Raw genomic sequence first — 22,644 nt, forward strand, 5'->3', positions numbered from 1 at the left:
AGGGGAGGGGAGGGGGGGCAGAAAGAACAGAGGAGAGAGGAAAAATGGGGGGCCGAGGAGCTCCTCCTCTTTCCTTCTCCATATCTCCTCTCTCCCTCGCTCCTTTTCTCCTTCTGTCTCTGGAAGGAGGAACTTGGTGGCCAGTCCTTCTGCCACGTCGAACCTCCAGCCGGTCCACCTGGCTCACCGCGGGAGCGACCTTTTATCATTTTTAAAATTTGTTTCATTTTATTTTTTACCCTCTGGAAGGTAGAATTCGCACAATGCCGAACGAGAGGACGCGGAAGCTCATTGACGAAATCGTACCTTAACCAGAGAAGAAAGCCAAGATGCGAAGAAGAAGAAGCAAAAAGGAGGAACACTCAAAGTCCAAAGAGAAACAAGCAGAAGATTTGACAGGTATTCCGTCCTCAAAAGAAATTTCCGAAGGTTTGACATGTGTCAAGGAGACAAAACTTTAGACGGAGGTGTTGGGTCTCAGTTGACCGCAAATATGACTTGAGAAATTCTTAATAAGAGCAACTAAGATCCAAAGCTGTTGGAGTTTTTTAACTTCTATGACATATCCTGACTTATTTATTCAGTCTTGACCTGGGATAAAGTGGGGTCAAGCTGAGATTAGGCTTTACAAATGTGGGCTAAATGAGGTCCGACCCTCAAAGCGAGTTTCATTCGTCTTTGTATTTAATCTGTTGTCTGATTTGAGCCATAATCAGCAAAGAGGGACTTCTCAGAAGAACGTCTCACTTCTTTACATTTTTTTTCCCAGAGAAAATAATTCTCTTCGATTAATTGCTGTATTGCTGACCAGTAATATTCCAACACAATTATCGGTCCCCCCAGTGAGGGCTTCGGTTGTCTTTTGACAACTGGGACGACTAAAGCCTTTCTGCAGCTTGTTTTTCCTCAGTGCAGACTGGTGTGGAATGTTGTTTCTCCCAGCAGGAAACAGGAGGGAATGTCACCAAGTCTGCCAATCAGTGGCTATCACCTCTATCTAACCTTCTCCTTCTTCTTTACCTCCCTGCTGGTCCCCCTCTTCCTCATTCATTCCTCTACAGGCGGCAGGGAGCGGGACGAGTCGGACTCCGGGGTGTCAGAGACTGAAATCACAGTGAGTACAGCTCTGTGACGTTAAACCTGCCAGCGTTGGTAATCTGCGAGCGGATCTTCTCTTCAGAGTCCTTCGGGCCGCCCAGCTCGCCTGCCCAGTGTTCAGACTACCTGTTCAGGAAGTTGTGGTTGTACAGTAGTCTGCACATTGGTTAGGCTGGCCGGGGAAGCACGACAAGGCTGGAAATGAGACTTCGGAGAGCTTCCAGCAGACAAACGCATGGAAGCAGGAAGCACCGTTTCTCCATCTGGACTGACATGGACACAAACCTCAACAAAGCTCCCAAAGGTTCCACCACAGAGGCCTAAACCTCATGAACCTCAGCCAGGATGGATTAAAACAGCCCTAAATGTTGGAAACTGTTTTTTTTTCCGAAAACCTAGTTTAACCTGTGAGATTATTTTAAAATCCCTGTAATAAAGAAACTTGACTTTTTGAAAATTGGTCTCTGCTTTTCTTTCTGCAAGCATTTCCCAGAGAAACGGCTTTGGATTCGACATAAATATCCCTTTCATGTAGATCTAAGTGAAGGCTGAATGACATTCTCAATCTGTTGTTTATTTTTCTTCAAAAGCAAAAGATCTAGCTCAAAAATAAAAATAACAAAAAGTTCAACTGTTCCCAAAACAATAACTAAAACAGAGTAACTGCTCGGCGTCAAGCTGTACCCTTGATGAAAACGTAATTATGCTTCTGCTTTTCTTTGCACCAGTTTGTGGCAAATTTACCTCAAATGACCATGTAATGTGCAGAGAGGCCGGAAGCCACCCTGCAAAAATGTTGAAAGAGCAGCCACTCTGTTATTGTCTAGTCACAGTTTTTACGAGTCTTTGTATAGCTCGGCTAAAAAAAAAAGGAACGGCCAGAAAATTTTTTGCGGCTTTAATGTTTGTAGCTGACGTCATGAGAAACGTCGGAGGGCTCTCTGTAACTCTCTGCTTTCTATTATGTTTTATTTATTTCTACCTTTTTTCTGGAGCTGCAGTTTGCCTTTCAGCCTCGTCTGGGTGTGATAAAGCCAAGCCGCAGCGTCTGATCTGAAACTCTTCAAAAGGCGCACAAGCAAAGGAGGCCGAAACATTCACACGGTGTCCCATCACAGAGCATTGTGTGCAGGAATGCAAAACCACAAACCAACCTGTTTCCATTTAAAGCCCCCGCCACCATGAACTCAACTACTTTTTATAATAGTGTGTAGAGGCTGTAGCATGCACACAAACACACACACACATCCATATGTAACAGCAAACGCACTCACACCATATACCCAACATGATGCTGGAGAGTCTGCTGCCCCCCCACCCTGTAGCCCACCCCCCCAGGATGTTTACAGCTGGGATCACCAGGCGAGTCTGGCTTTCTGGCAGCTTTACAGCAGGAGGAGGGAAACCCACACACACACACACACAGCTAGTGGACAGACACACCCATAAAAAAACTATATAGTACTGCGCCAAAGCCTTAAACCTATTCCTAATTATCACCTGCTGCCAAAAGTGAAAGGCGACATTGTTTCTGTCGACGTCCGTGTGTGTGTTCGATTGTGTGTAGGGTTAGCAAAATATCTCATGAAGCAGTGGACGGATTTTCAGAAGAATCATAGAATGAACATCTAAAACTGATTAAGGTTTGGAGTCAACCCCATTTAAGATGGCCGCCACAGATAAGCAATCTTAGCAAACACAAAAGTACCTAGAACTCGGTCAGTTTTACAGATATAGAGCTTAAATGTGTTGGGGTAGAGGCTGTGAGTAACCTATTATTGGATGCACATCTACAACTGATTAAGATTTAGAGTCACCCCAATTCAAGATGGCCGCCAAAACTAAGACACTGACCAACACAACAACGATGACGTGCATTCCTTCAAGGAACACCTGGCCTTTGATTTCTTTCTACTTTGCTCCCAAGGAGCTAGATTTTCTTGTAATCCTCTAAAGTGGTCAGTAGTTCTCCATGCTTTCTAAAAGTCTTTCAAACTTTGGTTAATTTTCTGGATGCTTTTTCCACTCATTTTCTGTCCAGTTTTTGCACTGGACTATGACAGTGTATTGCATTGCGTGTCTAATAAATGAGGAAAGTAGAGGACAAGAAGAAAAAGTGTCAGACTTAAAAAAAACATCTACAACAGAAAGACCATATTCGAAAAGTCACATCTCTGAAAACAGAGGGGAGAAAAGCCAGCAAAGAACTGGCACAGGACCTGAGAGATGCATCATCGTCTGGTTGATCATCTGGATGATAAGTCACTTTGAAAATCCCCTTCTCGGTGCTAAAATACAAGTTTTTTTTATAGATTTGATTTTTTTTAAAAATGGGAACAAGTTGTGTCTTTGTGGTAACAAAGTGGCTGAAGGTCCTATTTAAAATGGGCTCTTTGCAAAGTTGAACACTGGTTCATGTCTTGAGTTTAGAGACCTTTTTTTATTGCTGAATAATTCATAGGTCAGAGTAAAGTGGCTTTACAAAAAAAAGGAAAGAAAAAAAACATACATGCCTCTGAAAACTGCCAGGTACTGAAAATGAGTGAAAAAACAGCTGGAGCCCAAAGACAGATTAAAAAAAAAAAACCTTCAGAAATCTTCAAGAACTATTGATCAAGAACACGTTAAACAGTTCCTTGTACTTTTTTGCTTCCTTTTCTTTTGTCCTTTCTCCTGTATTCCATCTAACCCACTTTTTTTGGCTTTGCTGTAAGGGAGTTTCATACGAGAAAAAAAAAACAGCCTGATTTGAAGAACTGGCATACGCTGTGGTAATGCAGACCAGAAGGTTTCTAAAAGCACACACACTAACCAAAACATCCTGGCACCAATAGTTGGGTTCGAAGTTATTATTAGTGTCTGGGGGTAGTGTGTGTGTGTTTCTCTGAGTGTGCACTGCCAAACTACAGTAAGGGTTTTCCCCGTGACGAGAGGCAGTCAATAAAACGGCGGCGCCCTGTTTTTGGGAGCTCATGTAAAGAAACAAGTGTAGATGTGTAACTGCTAAATCTGCAGAAAAGATGCTCCAAAATCTGCTTGCCGAGATACATTTGTCTTTCTCTTCTAATCCTAAACATACAAATTTCATCAACTGTGTTTATTTTGGCATGTCTCTGCACAGGTCTGCAGGACAGGCCCTCAGGAGAACTTGTAGCATGTGTGGGTGTGTGTGATTGAGGGGCCTATGTAAAATGTTAAGCTTGGACAGAAAACATAACAAAAAGGTCCATTTTTTTTCCCCCTCTCTCTCTCTCTTTTTTTTAAACAGAGTACTGCGGTGCCCTCCAGGCTCGGAGCTGATCTGCAGCAGCGCAGAGTGTTTTGGTTTTTGTTCGCCATGTGCCCTCATAGTTCCACGTTTGAATAAATATACAGACGGAGAAGAAAAGGAACGATGGAGGGCCGGGGACGAGGAAAGACTGAGACGTTAAAAAAAGACAGAAAAGTGCTCCTCTTGGTTTTTTTCTTTCTTTCTTTTTTTAGATTTGAGGATGTAGTGATGAGAAAGAGAAGAAGAGGATGGGAAGATGGGACAAATATCTTCCTCCTCCTCATCCTCCTCCCTCTGTGATGCCTCTTCATCCACACTTTCTCTCCTTTCACATGGTCTTTGTTACTCCTGCTGCTAACCAGCGAAAACTTGCCTCCACCCCTCCTCTCCACTGCAGTCCAGTCTGTACCTCTCCTTTGAAATAAAGTAAGTTTATTAGAAGCAGGTTTGTGTGTGTGTGTGTGTGTGTGTGTGTGTGTGTGTGTGTGTGTAATTGTGACTGGGGCAGGGGGCTCTGGTATGCACATGTGTGTGCCAGGTTTGGTGTCTGACACGCTGGGGGGTCCAGACTTTTTTTTTTTTCTTTTTTTCTTTTTTTAGAAAGGGGACCCTCCATCATACGTACACAAACACACACAAGCAACGAGCGGCTCTGGCTATAACCTCGCGAAAGGTGCCTCCTAACAGTTCCGCAAAGCATCATGGGACACAACAAGTAACAAAACGGATCAAAATATTTCCACAAGCAAACGACAACCATCAAATGTGATGATGGTTTTTTTTGTTTTGTTTTTTTGCCAGGAATGAGGTAGAATGGAAACAGGAAAAGATAAACATTTATAGCTTATCCTCTGGTTTAGTAATTTGTTGAAAATCCTTAAAACGTGAAAAGTCATAAATGAGAGACTGAGCAGTAAAGGTGCACAGTAAAGAATAACATCCAAGTGTCAATGTCATGACCTATCATTGACGGGGAAAATGGCTTCAAAATGTGAAAGTATTTGGAAAATCATTTGGCTGCAGGGATGTTTGGGAAAATGCTAACAACTTGACTTTTTTTAAAGTACTATTTGGAAACTAAGTAATACAATACAAATCATTTCTTATACTGATAAATAAATCTAAAGCTGTGCGCTTCCAAACGTGATTTTTGGACGTCAAAAAGGGAACTGTCCACCAAGTACTCATACGCTGTCACATCATTTCAGTGCTTCACTGGGCTTTTATTTTTTCCTCACAAAGCCACTGACTGATGCTTTAACAGTCAAATTCAGGACATGACAGTGCACACAGAGATCTATCGAAAATGTCTGCAAACAGAAGTAAATATAGACACAAACACTATCCTTTTTTTGTATTGTCTTGACAGTGATTGTGTGTGTTTGTGTGTGTGTGTGTAAGCTGACCTCATCATCCTTATACCAGGACATGGACTCTGCAGTGAGGACGAACCAGTACTCCTTGGCTCCTCCCTTCATGATGCTGATGTTGTTGATGGTCAACCAGCCCTTCCTGATCACCTGAGAAACAGGCAAATCCACGAATTGTAACAAAATTGATCATAAACAAAGCACATCATGTGACGCGTATGTTCATTATACAAGCACCTCCAGATAAAGTTCAATGAAACTGCTTTTATTGGGAGATAAGATGCTGCAAAAACTCACACCCACATGACCAAACACACTCCTCACATCAGTTAGTTCTACATCTGGTCCCTCATTTTCTCCTCATTACAGACTCTACAGGCAGGTTGTCGTGTGCAAGTTATTTACCTTGTACCGATCGTTAACTCCTCTCTCCGGCTGGATGAGAATGTGGAGAGAACATTACAAAGCCACGCCAACGCAGGGCACTCATTAAAGGGCAAATACACCAAGGTTGCTGCTCAACTACCAGCAGATTATCGCTGCCTGCTGGAGGGGNGGTTCAGCAGGCAGGGTGGGGCAGAGGGAGGTGGGGATGCTACAACTGATAGCTCATGGCAAGTATTTTAGAGTCATGCGTCCAAATGCAGGTGTTTTATTTAATTCTGGGATGCATTTCATTTTTAGAGTTTTCACTGACATTCAGCTCCATTTTTTTTAGGATGGCATGGGGTCATCACACACATAAATCACCCTAAGAATACTTGTTTTATTGTATGGCAATAATCCAGAACGATTATTAATTATTTGTTTTAAAAGAAAAGCCTAAATGTTCTTTGTTTTCTTAAAGGTCTGACAATGTTTCAACCAAAAAATTATGTCACAAACCAAAAACTTTCTTTACAGTAATAGCATGGCACAGCAGGTCTGAGCAAACATTTTTTTTATAAACAGGGATAAACTGCGTTTTAGTTTAGTTTTTATTACTTTTTGGACAAAAATTAAAGTTAATGTTGCAGAGGAAAAAAAAAAGGTTTATTACCAGTCTTTTGACCGATCTCTAGGTGTACTTTTATGGCATTTGTTCACAGTGAAACTGTAATCTCTGAGATTTCTTCAGCTTTACTGGGGGAACTAATCATGTGCTGCATCATGAACTGTTTTATGTTTCTTATCGTGATTTGAATAAACGGGTATAGCTGAACTTGCCTCGGTGAGATACTGTATGTATTCAGAAAATAGTCCTAACCCTTATGAAAACATTTAATGGAGAGTAACTTTGCTGTTTTTTGATCATTTCTGTGATGCATTTACTATCAGAAAGTTTGGGAAATGAAACACAATGTTCTGAAAGTTTGATCAGAACCTGGCTGCACTTATTATCCCAACTCTGCACAATAAGCCGGGATGAACTGACGGACAAAGGGCTGCTTTAGCCCCCCCGGTCTGTATATTTATTGTTGAGTAGTGTTTTAAGGTTCCTGGACTGAAGGTGCTGAATGAGAAGAACAGAAGCTGTGGGGTCCTAAAGGGCCAACAACATCCATTTCTAAACAGGAAGTGAAGTTCACCACTTTGTTTACCGTGTACCTCTAACCTTTGGCCACTAATCAAGACAGTTGTTATGACCACTGAAAACGAAGGGGGTGCTATGTGAGCCACACTGCAGGTTTTGTATTTCCTGGAGTCTTTCTGTTACTTTGCAGGAGTTTGATAGAGGTGGGAAACAAAAAGGAATTGAACATAATGAATCATTAAAGTCAAAATTTCACTTTTCCTTAACCAACTTTCTATTCAAGCTCAGCCGGGGGGGTAATTTTCCTCCTAAGCCACACTGAGCATCTCTAAACTGAGCCTTTAAATGACACAAGAAGATTATATAACAGGAGAAATATCCTTATTTTTTCTTTTTTTTTTCCTGCAGGCAGACTTGTGCAGCACATTAACCATCTTACGGTGTAATTGTGTGTATAAGTGCATGTGTTTGTGCCTGAAGAGTGAAAAAGAGCAGCGAGGGAAGCAGCCAAGCGTCTCTTTCTACAGCCACCTGCCATCTAAAAGCGGTTTTAGGAGACTTGTTATTTATCAAACACAAAAACTCATATTTACTCCCAGTTCTACCCTAAAACGACATAAAAATTACCACATATACACACACCAGTATCTGCAGAAAAACACGAGCTCATACATACAAAAGCGTACTTGCAGACATGCAACTTTAAAACACACTCCCACTACTCACCATGATTTCATCCTGAAGCAGAAAAACCACAGGGAGGTTGATGATGGAGGGGGAAAAGGGAAAAGAATAGAGAAAAGCTCAGAGGACACACAAGCAAAAAAAAAAAACCAGAAAAAGGGATTTGCACAAAGATTAAAGAGTTTAAATAAAATGTGCAAAAAGCAGAAGAAGCATCTACAAAATGTGCAGTAAAATACACCTAAAAGTAAATTAAAAGTCATGCAAAAGCTGATTTAAATCCATAAATTTGTTGTTTTAGAGCTTTTGTGATGTGTAGCTGGTTACTGATTTAACAAAGAAGGAGATTTGGAGGGAGGTAGGCAGAGATTTTTTGTGCAAATCTACAAACCTTCCAAAGGAAATTAGAAACATCTACTTATACTTTTGGATTTCTTTCTGTTTATTCTCATAAATGAAAACTGACATTTTGTTTTATCTTGGTGTCACCATTTCTGATGCAGTTTAAGATCCCCAGTCCAGTCGAGTCTGTTTCTGAAAACTTTTAACCCCAGAAAACGATAATGTGTCACGGATATTTTCCAACATTCTTCGTTCGTGCTAACACAGCTGTGGCTTTCACCAAAAGGCGCATTTGTTTTATGATCGCACAACTTTTGTACATTAGCGTGCAGCATGAACTACACAGGCCTGTGTTGCAGCGGACTGTTGCTCCTAGAAACAAAATACGGTTAAGCTGTGCCACATTTAACATGAGCAGAAACCCTGAACTGAGCGCTGACAGGAATGAGCCTTTGGGGAAAACTGCATTAAGATGTCTGGTCGTCGTCCAACTAACCAAACACATTTGAAGGAGTTCAGGCTCAGAGAGTCCTGAAAAAAAGAAAAAAAAATCCCAGAATCCAACAGCGGCCGTATGTTTCTGATCGGCGTACCTGATTTCCAGCTGTCTTCTTCTTGTTCATTTGGTTGATCCTCTGCTGAGCGCTGCACAACAAACAGACCATCAGAGGACACCGACGAGCCTCGTAATGCTGACATTTAGCGTCTTTGGCACAAAAACTCACTTGGCAAACCCGATAAAGTCTTCATGGTTGGTGTTCATGTAGGACAACTCGATGTCGATCAACAGCAACACCTGAGCAAAAAAGAGACAAATGAATGAAGGTTCAGATTCTGGACGGTAATTGTAAATCTGTAAAAAATTATTTTGGCTTTAGAGCTTTGATTCATGCTAAGCAGAGACTCAAACCTGTGACATAGATGTTAAAACTCGCATTTAAACCTCAGCAGTAAAATGAATCCCACTAGTTGTGACATACATTTATTTATGTATTATTCCTTTATTAATATTACAATATTCTAGTGTACTTTAATATCAGTAAAAAGTAGCCATGAATATCTCAAAGCAGCTTTAATCTAAAAGGCAAAAAACTAAAAAAAAAAACATAATTTAATCAACTCAGAAAACAAATCCACCTTTTATTGGTACCACGCATGATATTCAAAAACAATTGGGTGATATAATTGTTTTACTTCCATGATGAAAACGCTGACTTTTATTGTTTAGGGGTTAGGACAGTGTGGCAGTCTTTAACTGGCCCAACAATGTCCATTCAGTGTCAAACAGGTGGATGACAGGATAGTTTCCTCTTTTTCCGGCTGTCTGAGAAACTTTCCAACAATAAAAGTGAATCGGTCACCGCACACGAAGGCTACGAAAGCCTCTCTCATAAAAGCACTGACGCACCAAACTGTGGTCAACTTGACCCAGAGGTTCTGCACGTGAGGACGCAAATATCAGCGTCAGATGCACCACACTGTTAGACTCTAGATAAATATTAGTATGGGAAAGTAGAAAGCACTTGGGTCATAAGAACGCGTACTAATAACAAAAATAAATCACTTGCTTTAGACCAGATACTGTCCTTAGTTAAATTTTCTGACAAAGCAATCCTTTTATAGTTACTTTTTATTATTTGTATAAGAATAAAGGCACTTTTCTGATGAGAATCACCCGAAACTTGGTCGTATTCTTTAAATCTAAAGTGAAGTTGAGATTTTTATTTATGATTTCAACAAAATACTGCAGGTCACGGAGCATACTTTTACCATTACGTCCTGTTATTTATGGGCTTCACCCAGAGGCAACTTCCAGTGGCGAGAGCACAGCTCACGCAGAGAATCTCGTGATTTGTGGTGCACGTGTGAAAGGGCAAACGTGGGCAAAAGCCAATTCTCTGGATGTTGTGGCGGCAACGTTTCCTGTCACCATCTGAAAGATGAGGAGTGGCGAGGGAAGTACCTGGTCCTTGGTGCGGCTTTCTCTGTCTCTGATGTGCTGAGTCACAATTCTCTCCATCTCTTCTCTCAGCATGGGATACTGAGCCAGCTGCAAGCACAAAAACCAGCAGGTAGGTAGCATAAACACACACACACACACACATCAACACACACACAGAATCTCACTGAACACAGCACTGATACAACAAAATACAGAAAGACTTTTAAACACGTTGCGTTCTGAGGGAATTTGGGGGATATCCCAGACTCAGCTCTATTCTCTGCACATCCTGACCAGCAGGGGGGGAATTCTCTTTTTTTGAAAATTAGATCTCATGTTTAAAGTGTCTATTTGTTGCCAGCATGGATGAAATGCAAAGGAACAGAGCAAAGTCTGTGATATTACCATACAAACACAGCATAACCGGCGCTCCTGGCAGAAAAGCCTTCTTTCCCAGCACACTGCGAGTCTTTTTCCATGAGCTCATTGCAAACCCACAGACATTAGTGGGCCTCCAATGTGACACAAACACATTAGCCAAAGTGTGAGGGGGGGGAGAGAAAGAAAAGAATCAAAAACCAAAATCACAATGCAAGAGAAGGATAAATGTTTGCTGTTTCCATGCAAGTTACAATGCATCTTTCATGTCTGTCAGATGGGGTTGATTTGGGAGGGGAGGGAGACGGGTATCAATGAACCACTTTCTGGTTTGATTTACTGCTTCCTGGGTCCAATTACAGAGCAGATGAGGCTGGAAAAGAACGGGTCAGAACATCCAGATAAATGGCGGCAAGAGTCCTGGCATTAAAGGTCAAACCGCGACCTTTAAAGTGTTTCAAACAGATGACGAGCGACACTTTTTTAAAGGCAGGTCAGTCATGCTTTTCAGCTCTTCACGTGTTGCAGCTGCGTGGAAAGACACAAAAACTAATACATGAATTTTTGAGGTTTTCTCCACTGTTCTTCCTCCCTTTTTTTTTTTTTTTTCCTTTTTCTGGGGAGGTTTTTCTTGCCCAAACTGGAGGTTCAAGGATAAAGGATGCCGTGTTGCAACACAGATTGTCAAGCCAGCTGAGGATGAACTGTAATTTGTGCCATTGGGCTGACTTCATTCAGATGGCAGCAGTAAATACTGTCAACACTGGCTCGTTACTAAATGGAAACCTAGCTGATGAGGCACATCTGATGGCTCTTAAAGTTTGTAAATTCACAAAATTTGCAAAAGCTTTTAAAAGAAATTAATCTAAATAAAGATCTTGCATTTCTTTGAAGAAATGCATATCACCCGCCACCTTAAACGCTTAAGTTTTAAACTAAGATCATCTTATTGATGAGACCAGTTGGAGTTAGAGTTGTTCTGGTCAAACCTTGTAAACGAAGTTAGACGCGATCTCATGCGACATTGCAAGACAAGTTAGCTTTCCAAGTATGTGCTGTGAATGACTCTCAGCTACCACCACATCAAATTTTAGCTCAATATCTGTAAAACTGAATGAGCTGCAGCCATTTTTGTGTTGGCTAATATTGATTAGCCGTAGCTGCCACTTTAAATGGGATTGATTCCAAAAGTTAACCAAATGTACATGTCCCTCCAGTGATTAGTTTCTAAACGTTTCTTTAAAATCCGTCCAGTTTCTCGTGAAATATTTTGCTAACAGACAAACAGGGTTGACTCCAACAGTTATCGCCAAAGTTTTAAGCAAAGGTCTTGCCCAATGAGAAGGACTAGGAGTATGTGATGTAAATGACTTTCAGCTACAACTAGACCAAATTTCAGCAAAACAAAATGTAAAATTGACAGAATTGTAGCCATTTTTGTGGTTTAAAAGGTCAGTTGACTGCGGCAGCCATCTTGAATTGGAGTGACTCCAAAAGTTAATCAGTTGTATAAGTCAATATAATGATTATTTGCTGAAAGTTTAACCAAAATCCTTCCAGTGGTTCACAAGATATTTAACTAACAGACAGACAAAGTTGACTTCAAATAGTCAATAGCAAAATTTTAAACTAAGATTATGTTAGTGCTCAGAATATGTGTTGGGGATCACTCTCAGTTACTACCACTCCAAATTCAACGTCAATATCTGTAAAACTGACAGTTTTCGCCTTTATTGTGTCTGGCAGCCATCTTGAATTAGATTGACAGGCAAAAACATTATCTCCCCACCTTCACCTTCACCAAATTCCAAAAATAAACGACTAAAAGCAAAATAATCTGCACAACCTGAACGATGCATTGCAACTTGAAGACAGAGACAGGCTGTTGCAAATTGTGTTTGCTTGGGGTTTTCAAAAGCTGCCGCAGAAACACATCGCTGACCGACAGCGGAGGAAATATATCAGCTTTTTTTTAATTTTAAAATAAGCATCAGGAAGAAGGACTCAGTAACTCAGACGGACATGCAATGCAAACAGCCAGGTGGGGATGGGGAGGAGGGGGTGCGACTTCAAACTGACCCCTCTGTGGATTTTTCCCCAAACACTGCATTCTGCTTTACAGCATGTTTAAATACTGTATGTGTCTGAAAATCAAAATGGGGGATTAAAGTGTGGCAGGGCAGAGAAATCCAAAGGAGGTCGCAGCTGGATTAAAGGTGCAGAGGATGACAGGATGGAGAGGGCGAAAGAGAAACAGGGGGAAAGAGAGAGAGAGAGAGAGAGAGAGACGCTCAGAGTGTGTGTGTGTTAGTCGGTGAGTGAAAACTACACAGCCACTCCGGTACATTTAACCAAACTGATGAAGACAGAAAAATATAAACCTGTTTCCAAAACAGACAAAGCGCTGAATTTAACCCAAAACAGGAAGCATTGATTTGAAAATCTAAGTTTAAAAGCTGAATTCAAAGTTGTGCTTTTCATTACTAATCTTATTAAAACAAACTGAAGTTCAGAGAAAGGTTCATCAAAACCAGTCAACTCGCTGCACCGCCTACCAAATCAGCCAATTTAAGAGTTGAAGAAGCTCTACAAACCCTACCCACAGCGCTAACAAACAATAAAACTTATCAAATGCCTTTTACAAACACAGGCCCGCCCCAGAGGAGATTTTCAAAACCCAGCCTATTATCAGCTCCCAGTTCAAAGGTCACAAGTTATTAACGTATCTGTGAAGGCACCACTGAAGCAGGTCCTGCTACCTTAAATAAAAATAACTTTTAGTCATATTTGATTAAACTCTTGCTGTGCAATGACGTAAACAAGAGACGGACCAGAGAGAGGGAGGCGGAGGGATCCTCGAGATGAATTCCATTCACATTTTTAAGTTTACCAAATCGACTTTAATGCTGATTTTTACACATATTTAGGGTAAAACAGGGTGGGGGGTTCACCAAAGGACTGCTGATTTTAGCAAGACAAAGCCCAGGTGCTAAACTGATCTTCCCGTTGTCCAGAATTGTCACTAATTTAACTTTTAGCACAAGGCAAGAGAGACTGAAATCCACTGAGGGGGGGAAAGATTACATCAAGCAGCAAACGAGTTCAATTAATTCACTTTTTAAGCTTTTTCCTCATTTTGGTAGGGATTTCTTAAACAGTTTTCAAACCAGTGCCTCCTGTTTCTATAAACATTTTTAATGTATACAGAGCCCAGGCGTTTTTGGAAACAGGGTTTTATGATTTGGGTCAAATTAACTGAAGGGCCTTTTTTTAAACATCAGTAGATGAAATAAAAAAAATATTTATCACGCATTTGGTAATATAAGGTCAAGAACTTCCAAAAGAAAACTGACACCTAAAGTCTAATTAGGATTCTGATGAAATTAGGTAAGGATAGACTGATATTTGCTGGATAAATCTTAGATTTGAATCAAATCTTCAGCTTTTATTAAATAATTACATAAATTAGTCATTAATATTGTGAAGATTTCCAACCACTCTCTGCGCTATTGTTTCAAAAGTTCAACATTTTTTTAAATATTTATTCAGTCGTTAATATTTCTGGCTAACAAATCTTAAAAGTTGTTGATTTTGGTCATTTCATAAAACTTTTGCGCCACCACGACGGATCAACAATCATGACACACGTTGGTTTTATGTTTTCAGCATTAACATGTAAACGCATTAATGAGCCCTGGCTTTGCCTTTGGGACCTCAAGTCCAAATGTGACTTTCTTCATCGCTTTAGTCAATTAATGATATTTGTAGGAACATCTGTTTATCTGTTACAGGTTCAAGCAGAGGTAAAGTAAAAATTAGAATCACATAATTTGCTCATTTTTGCGAGCATTACTCAAAAATTGTTAGAAATGCGGCAAAGAAGGCAGACGTTCACCAGCTTTTGAATTAGTACTAACATAATTTTTACAAGTATTCCACAATGACTTTGAATTGTTTCTGATATGGATAAAATCCACTCCAGCCATCAGCATACCCCTACCTCTGTGGTTAACAGAAATACTGAAAGTGTCTTTTTTTTTTACTTTTGGGAAACGTGACTACACTTGTGTATGGTGGAGGTGAGTTCACCTCCCATTACTTTATCGGTACGCTTCAGGTTTTGGATCTGCTTTTTCACTAAGACCTCAAAGGTCAGGTCAGGGGTGAAAAAAAGCCCCACCCTGTTGGACGAGGGAAAACAGAAGGAAATGACGAAGAAAGACGAAGAGGCAAAAGCGCCAAACGGTTAAAGGAGAGAGACAATCACCAGACTAGGGGGGGGAAAGACGAGAGAGAAAAGATGACAGATTGAAGATGGTAAAGAGGCGAAGAGAGGTGTCAGGGTTGGAGGGACAAACGGCGCAGAAGGCAGAAAATGCAAGTGAGATATTTGGGTTTCCCTGAAGCCATTCTAAAACAGGGCAGCACTGGAGTTTCTCTCTGAGAGGAAAGAGGGAACAGAAAGAGAAGACGAGGTAAGTAGTAAGAAACAGAGAGATCCCCCCAGCCTGCACGACTCCACCAGCCAAAACTCAAAGCAACAACACATGACAAGACTGCAGATGTGCACCTGGACACTCAGCCAAGACCCCCCGGTCCCCCACCCCTCCTGGCTTTGACCCTTTCTTCCCCCCCCTCCTAAACTCTGTTTCCTCTGACTTTTAGCTCAAGTCTTTCATCATAACATTTATTCTCCGCGGCCTTCCGAGCTGCCGCAGCCCAGCCGTTGTTGAAATCATTCAGTCACAGCGGATCCATTTGGATAAAGGCTACTGCTCATTTGTCTTGGCCCGCCATCCAAATGTGTAACACACTGAAGAGCTGTTAAGCTGGGGGGTTTTATATGTCTTCAGGTGCATGGCTGCAGTCTCGCACACGAGAAAGTTTGGAAACTGACGTCATCCAGTACGGTTGTAGGAAATTTGTAAAGATAAACAAATGATTTAATGAATTTGTGTCTGAAAAGGCTGGAAAGTCTGAGTTATTTTAATTAATCTCACTTACGAAGCAAATCTTACACTATTTGAAATAAAAAGTGAATGAAGACAACTACACCCTAAGTTGTAGTTACTTTGTCATAATTGTTTTTTTTTTTTATGTTTGATCAGCAACCATATTTTGATGACTGCTCAGCTTCCACACTGGATTTCTTCGGCACAACTATGATCCTTAGGCAGCCTGTCCAGCCAAACCTGTCCAAAAGCGGTATAACAGGCAGGCAGGCAGGTAAACCGCAGGCCACCCTGCCACTCCAGGTGTCCCCTCGCTGTCCAACAACAACAAAGGGCTGGAGAGAGTCAGGTGGTCACAGCAACAAGGGTATCAACAACTGAGGGGCTTTTTGAGGAAAAAGGGACGGAAGCACAAGCCGAACAAGTGCTAACCACTGTTTTTTGTGATTTTTTTTTTTAATGTCGTTTTTTTTTACCTTTCTGGTACACTGCCTAACTGTAATGACTAGCTCAGAAATGACCATGTCCACACATTTGGTGCAAGGCTCTTTAATCTTCCCAATCTGCCTTTTCACAATGGTCTCAAAGGCCATGTCCGGGGTGAAGAGGCCGGTTCTGCCCGGCACGGAGAGAACCAGCCACGGGGCCAAAAGACCAGAGAGGTGGGTGGAGAGACAGAAAGACAGGAGGAGGGAGGAGGCAGAGAGAAGAATGTTAATTGTGAAGAGTTATTTTCCAGTTCTAAGCCCTCCCACTCCAACTTCAACCAAACCAATATATTTATATATATATAAATACACTAGCATGAATACATGAACAAATCAAAGCACATGAAAAAAGAAGGGATATTAAGTATCATTTGATCACCATCTGATCCCCAAACTTCATAGTTTGAGTGTAGTTTTGATCTCAGCTTGCAGCAGAGCAATCAATCTAATGGTTTTAGGTTGGATTAGAGAGGCTGTTAGATGCAGCCGTGGTAACCGAGACAAAAAGACGGAGGAAGATGAAGTGAGGAAGAAAGGATGGAAGGACAGAGGAGGGAAGTGAAGGGCGGACGTGCCTGATGCCGTGAATGTTCTTGATAGCGTAGCTGATTTCCTTGCGGAGTTCCTTCTCATCAAATTCCATCTGAAACCAGACAGAAAGCAGATTAAACACACACACACACACACACACACACACACAGTGACTTTAGATTCTGGCAAACACAAAGCAGACTCCATGCGAGCTCATGTATTATTCTCTTACCATCTGTTTTTAATAAATTTGCTCAACTAGCTCCCTCTTTTATTTACTGCAGCGCCACATACATCACATGCACCTTCAGGTTTTAGATTATTTTTCAAAACATTTTTTTTGTTTTTAAAAAGTAACACATAAAACACGATGTTGAATCGACTTCAAATGTAGCTTTTATTGTGTGTTTTCAGTTAATCCTCTGATTAGGAAGCAACCTGCTCTGTCCTCTTGGTGGGAAACCCAGAGGGCATTTTTTCTGCGGACATTAAGTTTTATACCCTCAGAGGGAGGGCGAGAGAGGACACGAGAGAGGAAGGAAAAGACAGAGTGGGATGACTTGGAGGGAGACGAGGTGAAAAGGGTTGGATGGCGTAGAGAGGAAAAGACAGAGGATGGAGAAGGTGGATGAGGAGACAAAATCGAACGGAAAACAGTAAAGAGGATGAGTGAAGATGCAATTCAAAGGTCAGTCCTTGAGGAATAAAGGAGTAGAATCCTCTGTTTTATTGAAGCCAGTTTAGCTAAATTCATAGCAGGAAATCCACAGGTTTATAAATGATGGATGATGTCCTGCTGCTGCTCATGTTAGCTCACGGCACTGATTCACTGAGACATCATTAGTGCTATTAATCCCACCCTGACGTTTCCTGCTGTAACCAGTCAACATAAACCTGTCGTATCAGGTGGTTTGTGACGCAGAACCATCTGGAAGGTTGTCCAAACGGAAACTATTTCAGTCAAGCCTGCTAAGCAAGTAAACTGATGTAGCTATGCAAACTTGAATCAGTCAGGTTGAGAATTATTTGTGGTGCAAATATGACTGACTCTGCAAAAATCAGAGTCAGTCACCACGTTTTTATTCACTGAGTGTTAAAAATGAAAGCCTTGTTCGCTCTTTTGATGTGTTAATGGATTAGTTTTATTACTGATCCCTTAGCTATTTCTTTTACCTCCTCAAGATTTTAGCACGAAACACGATGGCGCATATAAGGTGTCTTTTTCATCTTTTAAACACTAATAATTAATCTGTTTGGTTAAGTTCTGTTTAAACTATCTCATCAACTGGCAATAAACTAATAAACAAATCTTACTGGATGACCAGGAAATAGTAAACAGTGTGATTGCACTCAGTGTCTGGAGGTCACACACACCTTGACCAGCTCAAAGGGAAAGCGTTCGTGGAAGATTCGATTGATCCTTGCTCCACCTGACAGCTCAGCCGTGTCGATTTGGTCTCCAGAACCTTCTATGCACTTCTCGAAGTCCACAGAGAACTGCTGCACCATCCTGCGAAGAGATGGAGACGCGTGTACTAACGAGCGCGCTCGTCTGCCTGCGCACCTTCCCGTGTTTCTGCTCGGCCACTCACTGGAGGAGAGCCTTGGTTTTGCGTGACGGGTCGTCGGGCCGGAAGTTTTTGTACTCCTCCACCTCCTTCTCTATGGAGAGCAGCTGGCTCTGCAGCTTGCTCCGCAGGCCCGGCAGGGTGTCACGGATGTGGTTGGTCAGTTGCTGATCATGTCAAAGGTCAGTGTTAGATCGGCGTTGATAGAAGAAACATGTTAGTGCCGTGGTTGCTCACCTGATTGAGGACTTTCTGGAGGTATGGCGTGCCCATCCGGTCAGCCAGGTGTCTATAGGCAGGGTGGGTGAGGAAGAACTTCCTCTCAGCAGCAATAGCAGCATTAATGTCCTTCTTTCCATCTATGTCCTTCTGGCTTCTGTTGACCACGCCGATGTAACCTGGACACGAGAGGCAAGAGTCCAACAAACTTTTATCATCCGCAACATAGATTTACTGTGAGAAAACTCATTTAATGACTTGCTAAAGAAAGAAGTCTGGACAGGAGAATTGAAGGAAACTTGGACTCTTCTGCACTCTTATCTCATATATATAAACTTTTTACTCCGAGAGAACAGCTCCAAGAGGATCCAACTGCTCTGGAGGTGTTTCACAATGTTAGTCTGTGGGAAAAAAAAGCTTTTCAAGACAGCCAGGAAAAAGAATAAAACGGATGGCGAGCAGAAGAGAGAAAGCAAGGGGAAATGGTTTACAAAGTTAAAAAATCTTTATTCTTTTAAGACAGATGGGAAAAAAAATAAAAACCTAGCATTCTTTGAAGGAATGCATGTCACCAGCCACCATTTAACTGAGATCATCTTATGCTGAGAAATGGTGGCGTTGTGGCTTTTTTTGGTCACACCTTTATAATAACAATTCCGTGCAATATGGCAAAATCTTGCATGAATTATTAAGACTTGGGGTATATGTTGTGAATGACTCTCAGCTAACCACACCAAACTTTTGCTCAATATCTGTAAAATTCTTTGAGGTACAGCCATGTTTGTAAAGGCCAAGGTCATTAGCTGTGGCAGCCATCTTGAATTAGGTCGACTCCAAAAATAAATCAGTTATAGAGGGGAAAAACATTACCACTTTGCCTTTGTTTAGTAGATGATAACAACAACCAGGAAAAGTCAGGTCACAATGATTCCATTTCACCTCCAATTAGGTTTCCTGGTGCTTCGCTCTGCTTAAAGCCGTTTCATGTTTTATAACTAAGGCTAATCTGAGCCAGCCGGTTTGGAAATGTGAACATCCACGGCATTAGACAGAGAGAGAGAGGTGGAGAAAAGAAACAAAGGACATGAAGAGCATTTCAAAGCGCATGCCTGGGGTCTAACCAAGTGCAAATGGCAAAGTAAAGAACCACATCAGCACATGGCAAGAACAAAAACCCACAAGACACATTTCCAAGAGTGTTTCTCCTCTTTCTGCCAACTCATTCTCTCTTCTAACTTTTTGACTTGTGATTTCTGACTCAGACCTGCTTTGTTACGCTCCCTCCCACCTTCTCCTCATCGTTTTTTTTTTCTCCCCTAGTTGGTGCAGCCTTGACCAGCTTTGGGTACGCCTGCCTTACTACCACAAGAGGGAAACCATGTGTCTCTGCACCAAGGAGGGAAAAAATGCAAATGTTGTGTGTAAAACACATGTCTGTGTCTGTGTGTGTGTTTACCTCGTCGGAGTGGAAGCAGCTTGTTCTCCAGGATGTCTTTAGCGTCTGTCCCCTCATCCATCAGGTCCAACTTGGTGATCACGCCAATTGTCCTCAAACCTACAAGAAAGAGAATCGTAGGACAAAACCCAGGACAAATCAGTTATTTCTAATGACCACAGCATCTGATGCAGTGCATAAAACATCAAAGTTCTAGTTAAATAATTAAACAATACTCAAAGAAAAATGACAAAAAATGAAACTAGCATTCACTGATAGAAAGCATGACGCCCACCACCTTTTAAAAGTTTTAAACAACAATGTTACATGAACTGTTAGAGCTCAGACTATGTGTTGGTGATCACTCTCAGCTACTGCCACACCAAAATTTAGGTCATTACCTGCAAAACTGTCTGAGTTACAGCCAATTAACTGTGGCAGCCATCTTAAATCAGGTTTATGGACATCTAATGATTACTTATTCAGAATTTCATTAAAATCTATTGAGTGTTTTGTGAAAAATTATGTGAACAGACAGACAAACATCACACCCACACACACATTACATCACCCACCACCCTCCTTTTATTGCAGCAGGCGATATATAATAACCTTTCTACCTTTTCCCAGCAGATAATAAAAAAGTGTATCATAGTTACATAGGTAAACGTGGAAAAAATACCAATGACTATATGTTTCTGTTAAATCTGTGTTAGTGTGTGTGTGTGTGCGCGCTCGTATGCATACACTCACCCTGAGGGTCGACCTCTTTGGCAATCTTTAAAGCGTCAGAGTTGGCCAGATCGGAGTTTGCCGGGGACACGGCCAGCATCAGGCAGTTCTCCTTGGTGACAAACTGCATCAACATCTCTCTGATCTGCATCTCGATGTCGGGAGGCTGGTCGCCCACCGGGACCTTTGTCATCCCCGGCAGGTCCACCAGAGTCAGGTTCAGCACTGTCGAGAGGGAAAACAGGTCAAGATTAAACGCTAGCAGTCCTTGATGGAATGTAAAGATCTCGCACACGAAGTAGCACTTGGAGAGATGTGAGAATGACTCTCAGCTATAACCACGTCGGAATTAAGCACAATATATGTAAAAATGACTGAATTATAGCCATTTTGGGTTTTCTAAAGTTAGCTGGTTGTATTGGGTTGGCTCCAAAAATGAATCAGTTGTAGATGAACATCCCATGATTATTTCCTGAAGCTTTCGTTAAACTCCCTCTCGTGGTTCATTAGATGTTTTGCTAACAGACAGACACATGTACACACACACACAGACAAAGAAAGAAGCAAAAATACTATTGCCTGTCTTTTAAAAAAAACAGATTAAAATTACACTTAACACAGAAGTAAAACAGCTTGCACGTCATCCCAAAGTCTCGTTAAAAAGACGTTTTTTGAGCCTCACCGTGAGGCGAGTAGACACGCAGGTTGATGGGAACGGGGGAGATGCCTTTGTTGGCGCCTGTGACACGGTCGGTCTCTGCCTCGATCTCCTGCCGAACCTCGTCAAAATCTGTGAACTTTTTGCCCTTACAGTGGAGGAACTCGGCATATTCTAGACGAGACAGAAGACGAGAGAGAATATAACCAAGAGAAAAAGAAAGTGGATCTAGTTGTGACAGACAAAAACAACACTTTTTCTGTTGATACAAAATAGTGAAAATACAATATTTGCAGGACATAATCTATGTTGTTTTAAAAGAAAAATGCAACATTTTACAGTCTGAAAACTCAGATAAACTCTTAGTGAAAGCTTAATTAAAATAAATTACCCATCAACCCTGAGTCTGTCTCCGAATTATCTGTAGGGCAAATAGATCTTCTGACTCCCACTATGACTGAGCTGTGAGAAAACGCTCTTGAGCAGATTGTGATTTATCATTGTGACATGTAACCATGGCAACAAGAGATCGTTCTCATCTGTCTACGGAGATAAACAGTGTGGAAAAGGTGTCGAGGGATGGATTTCCATGAGGGAAATGGCAGGGGGAGTCTTCAAACTCCAGCTGTTTCTCACCTGCTGGGTCTTTCCAGCTGCATGTTTGCATTACGCATTATAAAACACACAGATAAGGAAGTGTTTCATTTAGTTGGCTGTGCTGTTCAAATGAATGCAAAAGAAGTGATTAAAGCTGTACTTTGTTCAGTTGGAATTACATGTTTAGTTTTTGATAACTGTAGCAAATTGATGCACAGATCAACTGTGCTTTAAAACAAAACCTTACTTTGACCTCACAAACACAATTATCAACAATTTCTTTAACATTCTTGACTATAGCTTGCATCACATTTGAGTTCCTGCAGCTGCAAATTGTAGACAGTGTTTAGTTTGGTGGTTATTATTTTTGATTTGGGTGTTCTATCAATCCAAACAGGGATTACAAGCACTGTTACATAACAGGCACTCTATAGCCTGCATAGAACAATTATACAAACAAAAATCCAAAGCTTTGTAATAAAATTTCTAATTCACAGCATCATCCCCGACAAAATCTTATTCTACCACCTGCTGCCAAAAACTGATAAATTTGTGGAGGGATTAGGCTGAGTGATGTTTAAATGTTACTTTTAAGTCAAACATATTCTATGACGTGTGAAACAGCAACCTGGATAAAAAGGAACAGATTTTTACCCGTTGGGGAATTCATCAGCTGCAGAACCAAAGGACGACGGGTCACGATGCCAGAACCACGGGGAAGGAAATCCCTGTAACACAGAGACAGACAGACGGCAGGTATGATGGTCGGTAAATCTGACAAATAAGGATGAGCAGCAAAAATCACACCGCACAAAGCAAATAATTTGAAAACTCTTAAATGTAATACTCATGAACTATCATGAGTA

General features: G+C 41.3%; 1 protein-coding gene across 9 annotated transcripts in view; it reads right to left on the minus strand.

Moving 5' to 3' along the window:
- Positions 1–22,644, minus strand: part of dnm1a (dynamin 1a) — a 49,894-nt gene that overhangs the window by 15,005 nt on the left and 12,245 nt on the right. For 5 of the 9 annotated variants that reach the window (XM_017407651.3, XM_017407647.3, XM_017407644.3 and 2 more), the window contains exons 2-16: positions 22,433–22,506; positions 21,206–21,355; positions 20,545–20,748; positions 19,813–19,911; positions 18,375–18,535; positions 18,162–18,304; positions 17,944–18,079; positions 16,614–16,681; positions 16,027–16,165; positions 10,242–10,328; positions 9,004–9,074; positions 8,872–8,923; positions 7,979–7,990; positions 6,145–6,174; positions 5,776–5,889 (exon numbers count right to left, since the gene is read on the minus strand). In XM_017407651.3, the coding sequence (XP_017263140.1) occupies positions 5,776–5,889; positions 6,145–6,174; positions 7,979–7,990; positions 8,872–8,923; positions 9,004–9,074; positions 10,242–10,328; positions 16,027–16,165; positions 16,614–16,681; positions 17,944–18,079; positions 18,162–18,304; positions 18,375–18,535; positions 19,813–19,911; positions 20,545–20,748; positions 21,206–21,355; positions 22,433–22,506 (1,540 nt within the window). The remainder of the gene's footprint in view (positions 1–5,775; positions 5,890–6,144; positions 6,175–7,978; positions 7,991–8,871; positions 8,924–9,003; positions 9,075–10,241; positions 10,329–16,026; positions 16,166–16,613; positions 16,682–17,943; positions 18,080–18,161; positions 18,305–18,374; positions 18,536–19,812; positions 19,912–20,544; positions 20,749–21,205; positions 21,356–22,432; positions 22,507–22,644) is intronic. The other 4 variants (XM_017407650.3, XM_037979464.1, XM_037979466.1 and 1 more) reach the window with 2 other exon arrangements.

The sequence above is a fragment of the Kryptolebias marmoratus genome, linkage group LG14 (genome assembly GCF_001649575.2).
Source record: "Kryptolebias marmoratus isolate JLee-2015 linkage group LG14, ASM164957v2, whole genome shotgun sequence".
Classification (NCBI taxonomy): Eukaryota; Metazoa; Chordata; class Actinopteri; order Cyprinodontiformes; family Rivulidae; genus Kryptolebias; species Kryptolebias marmoratus.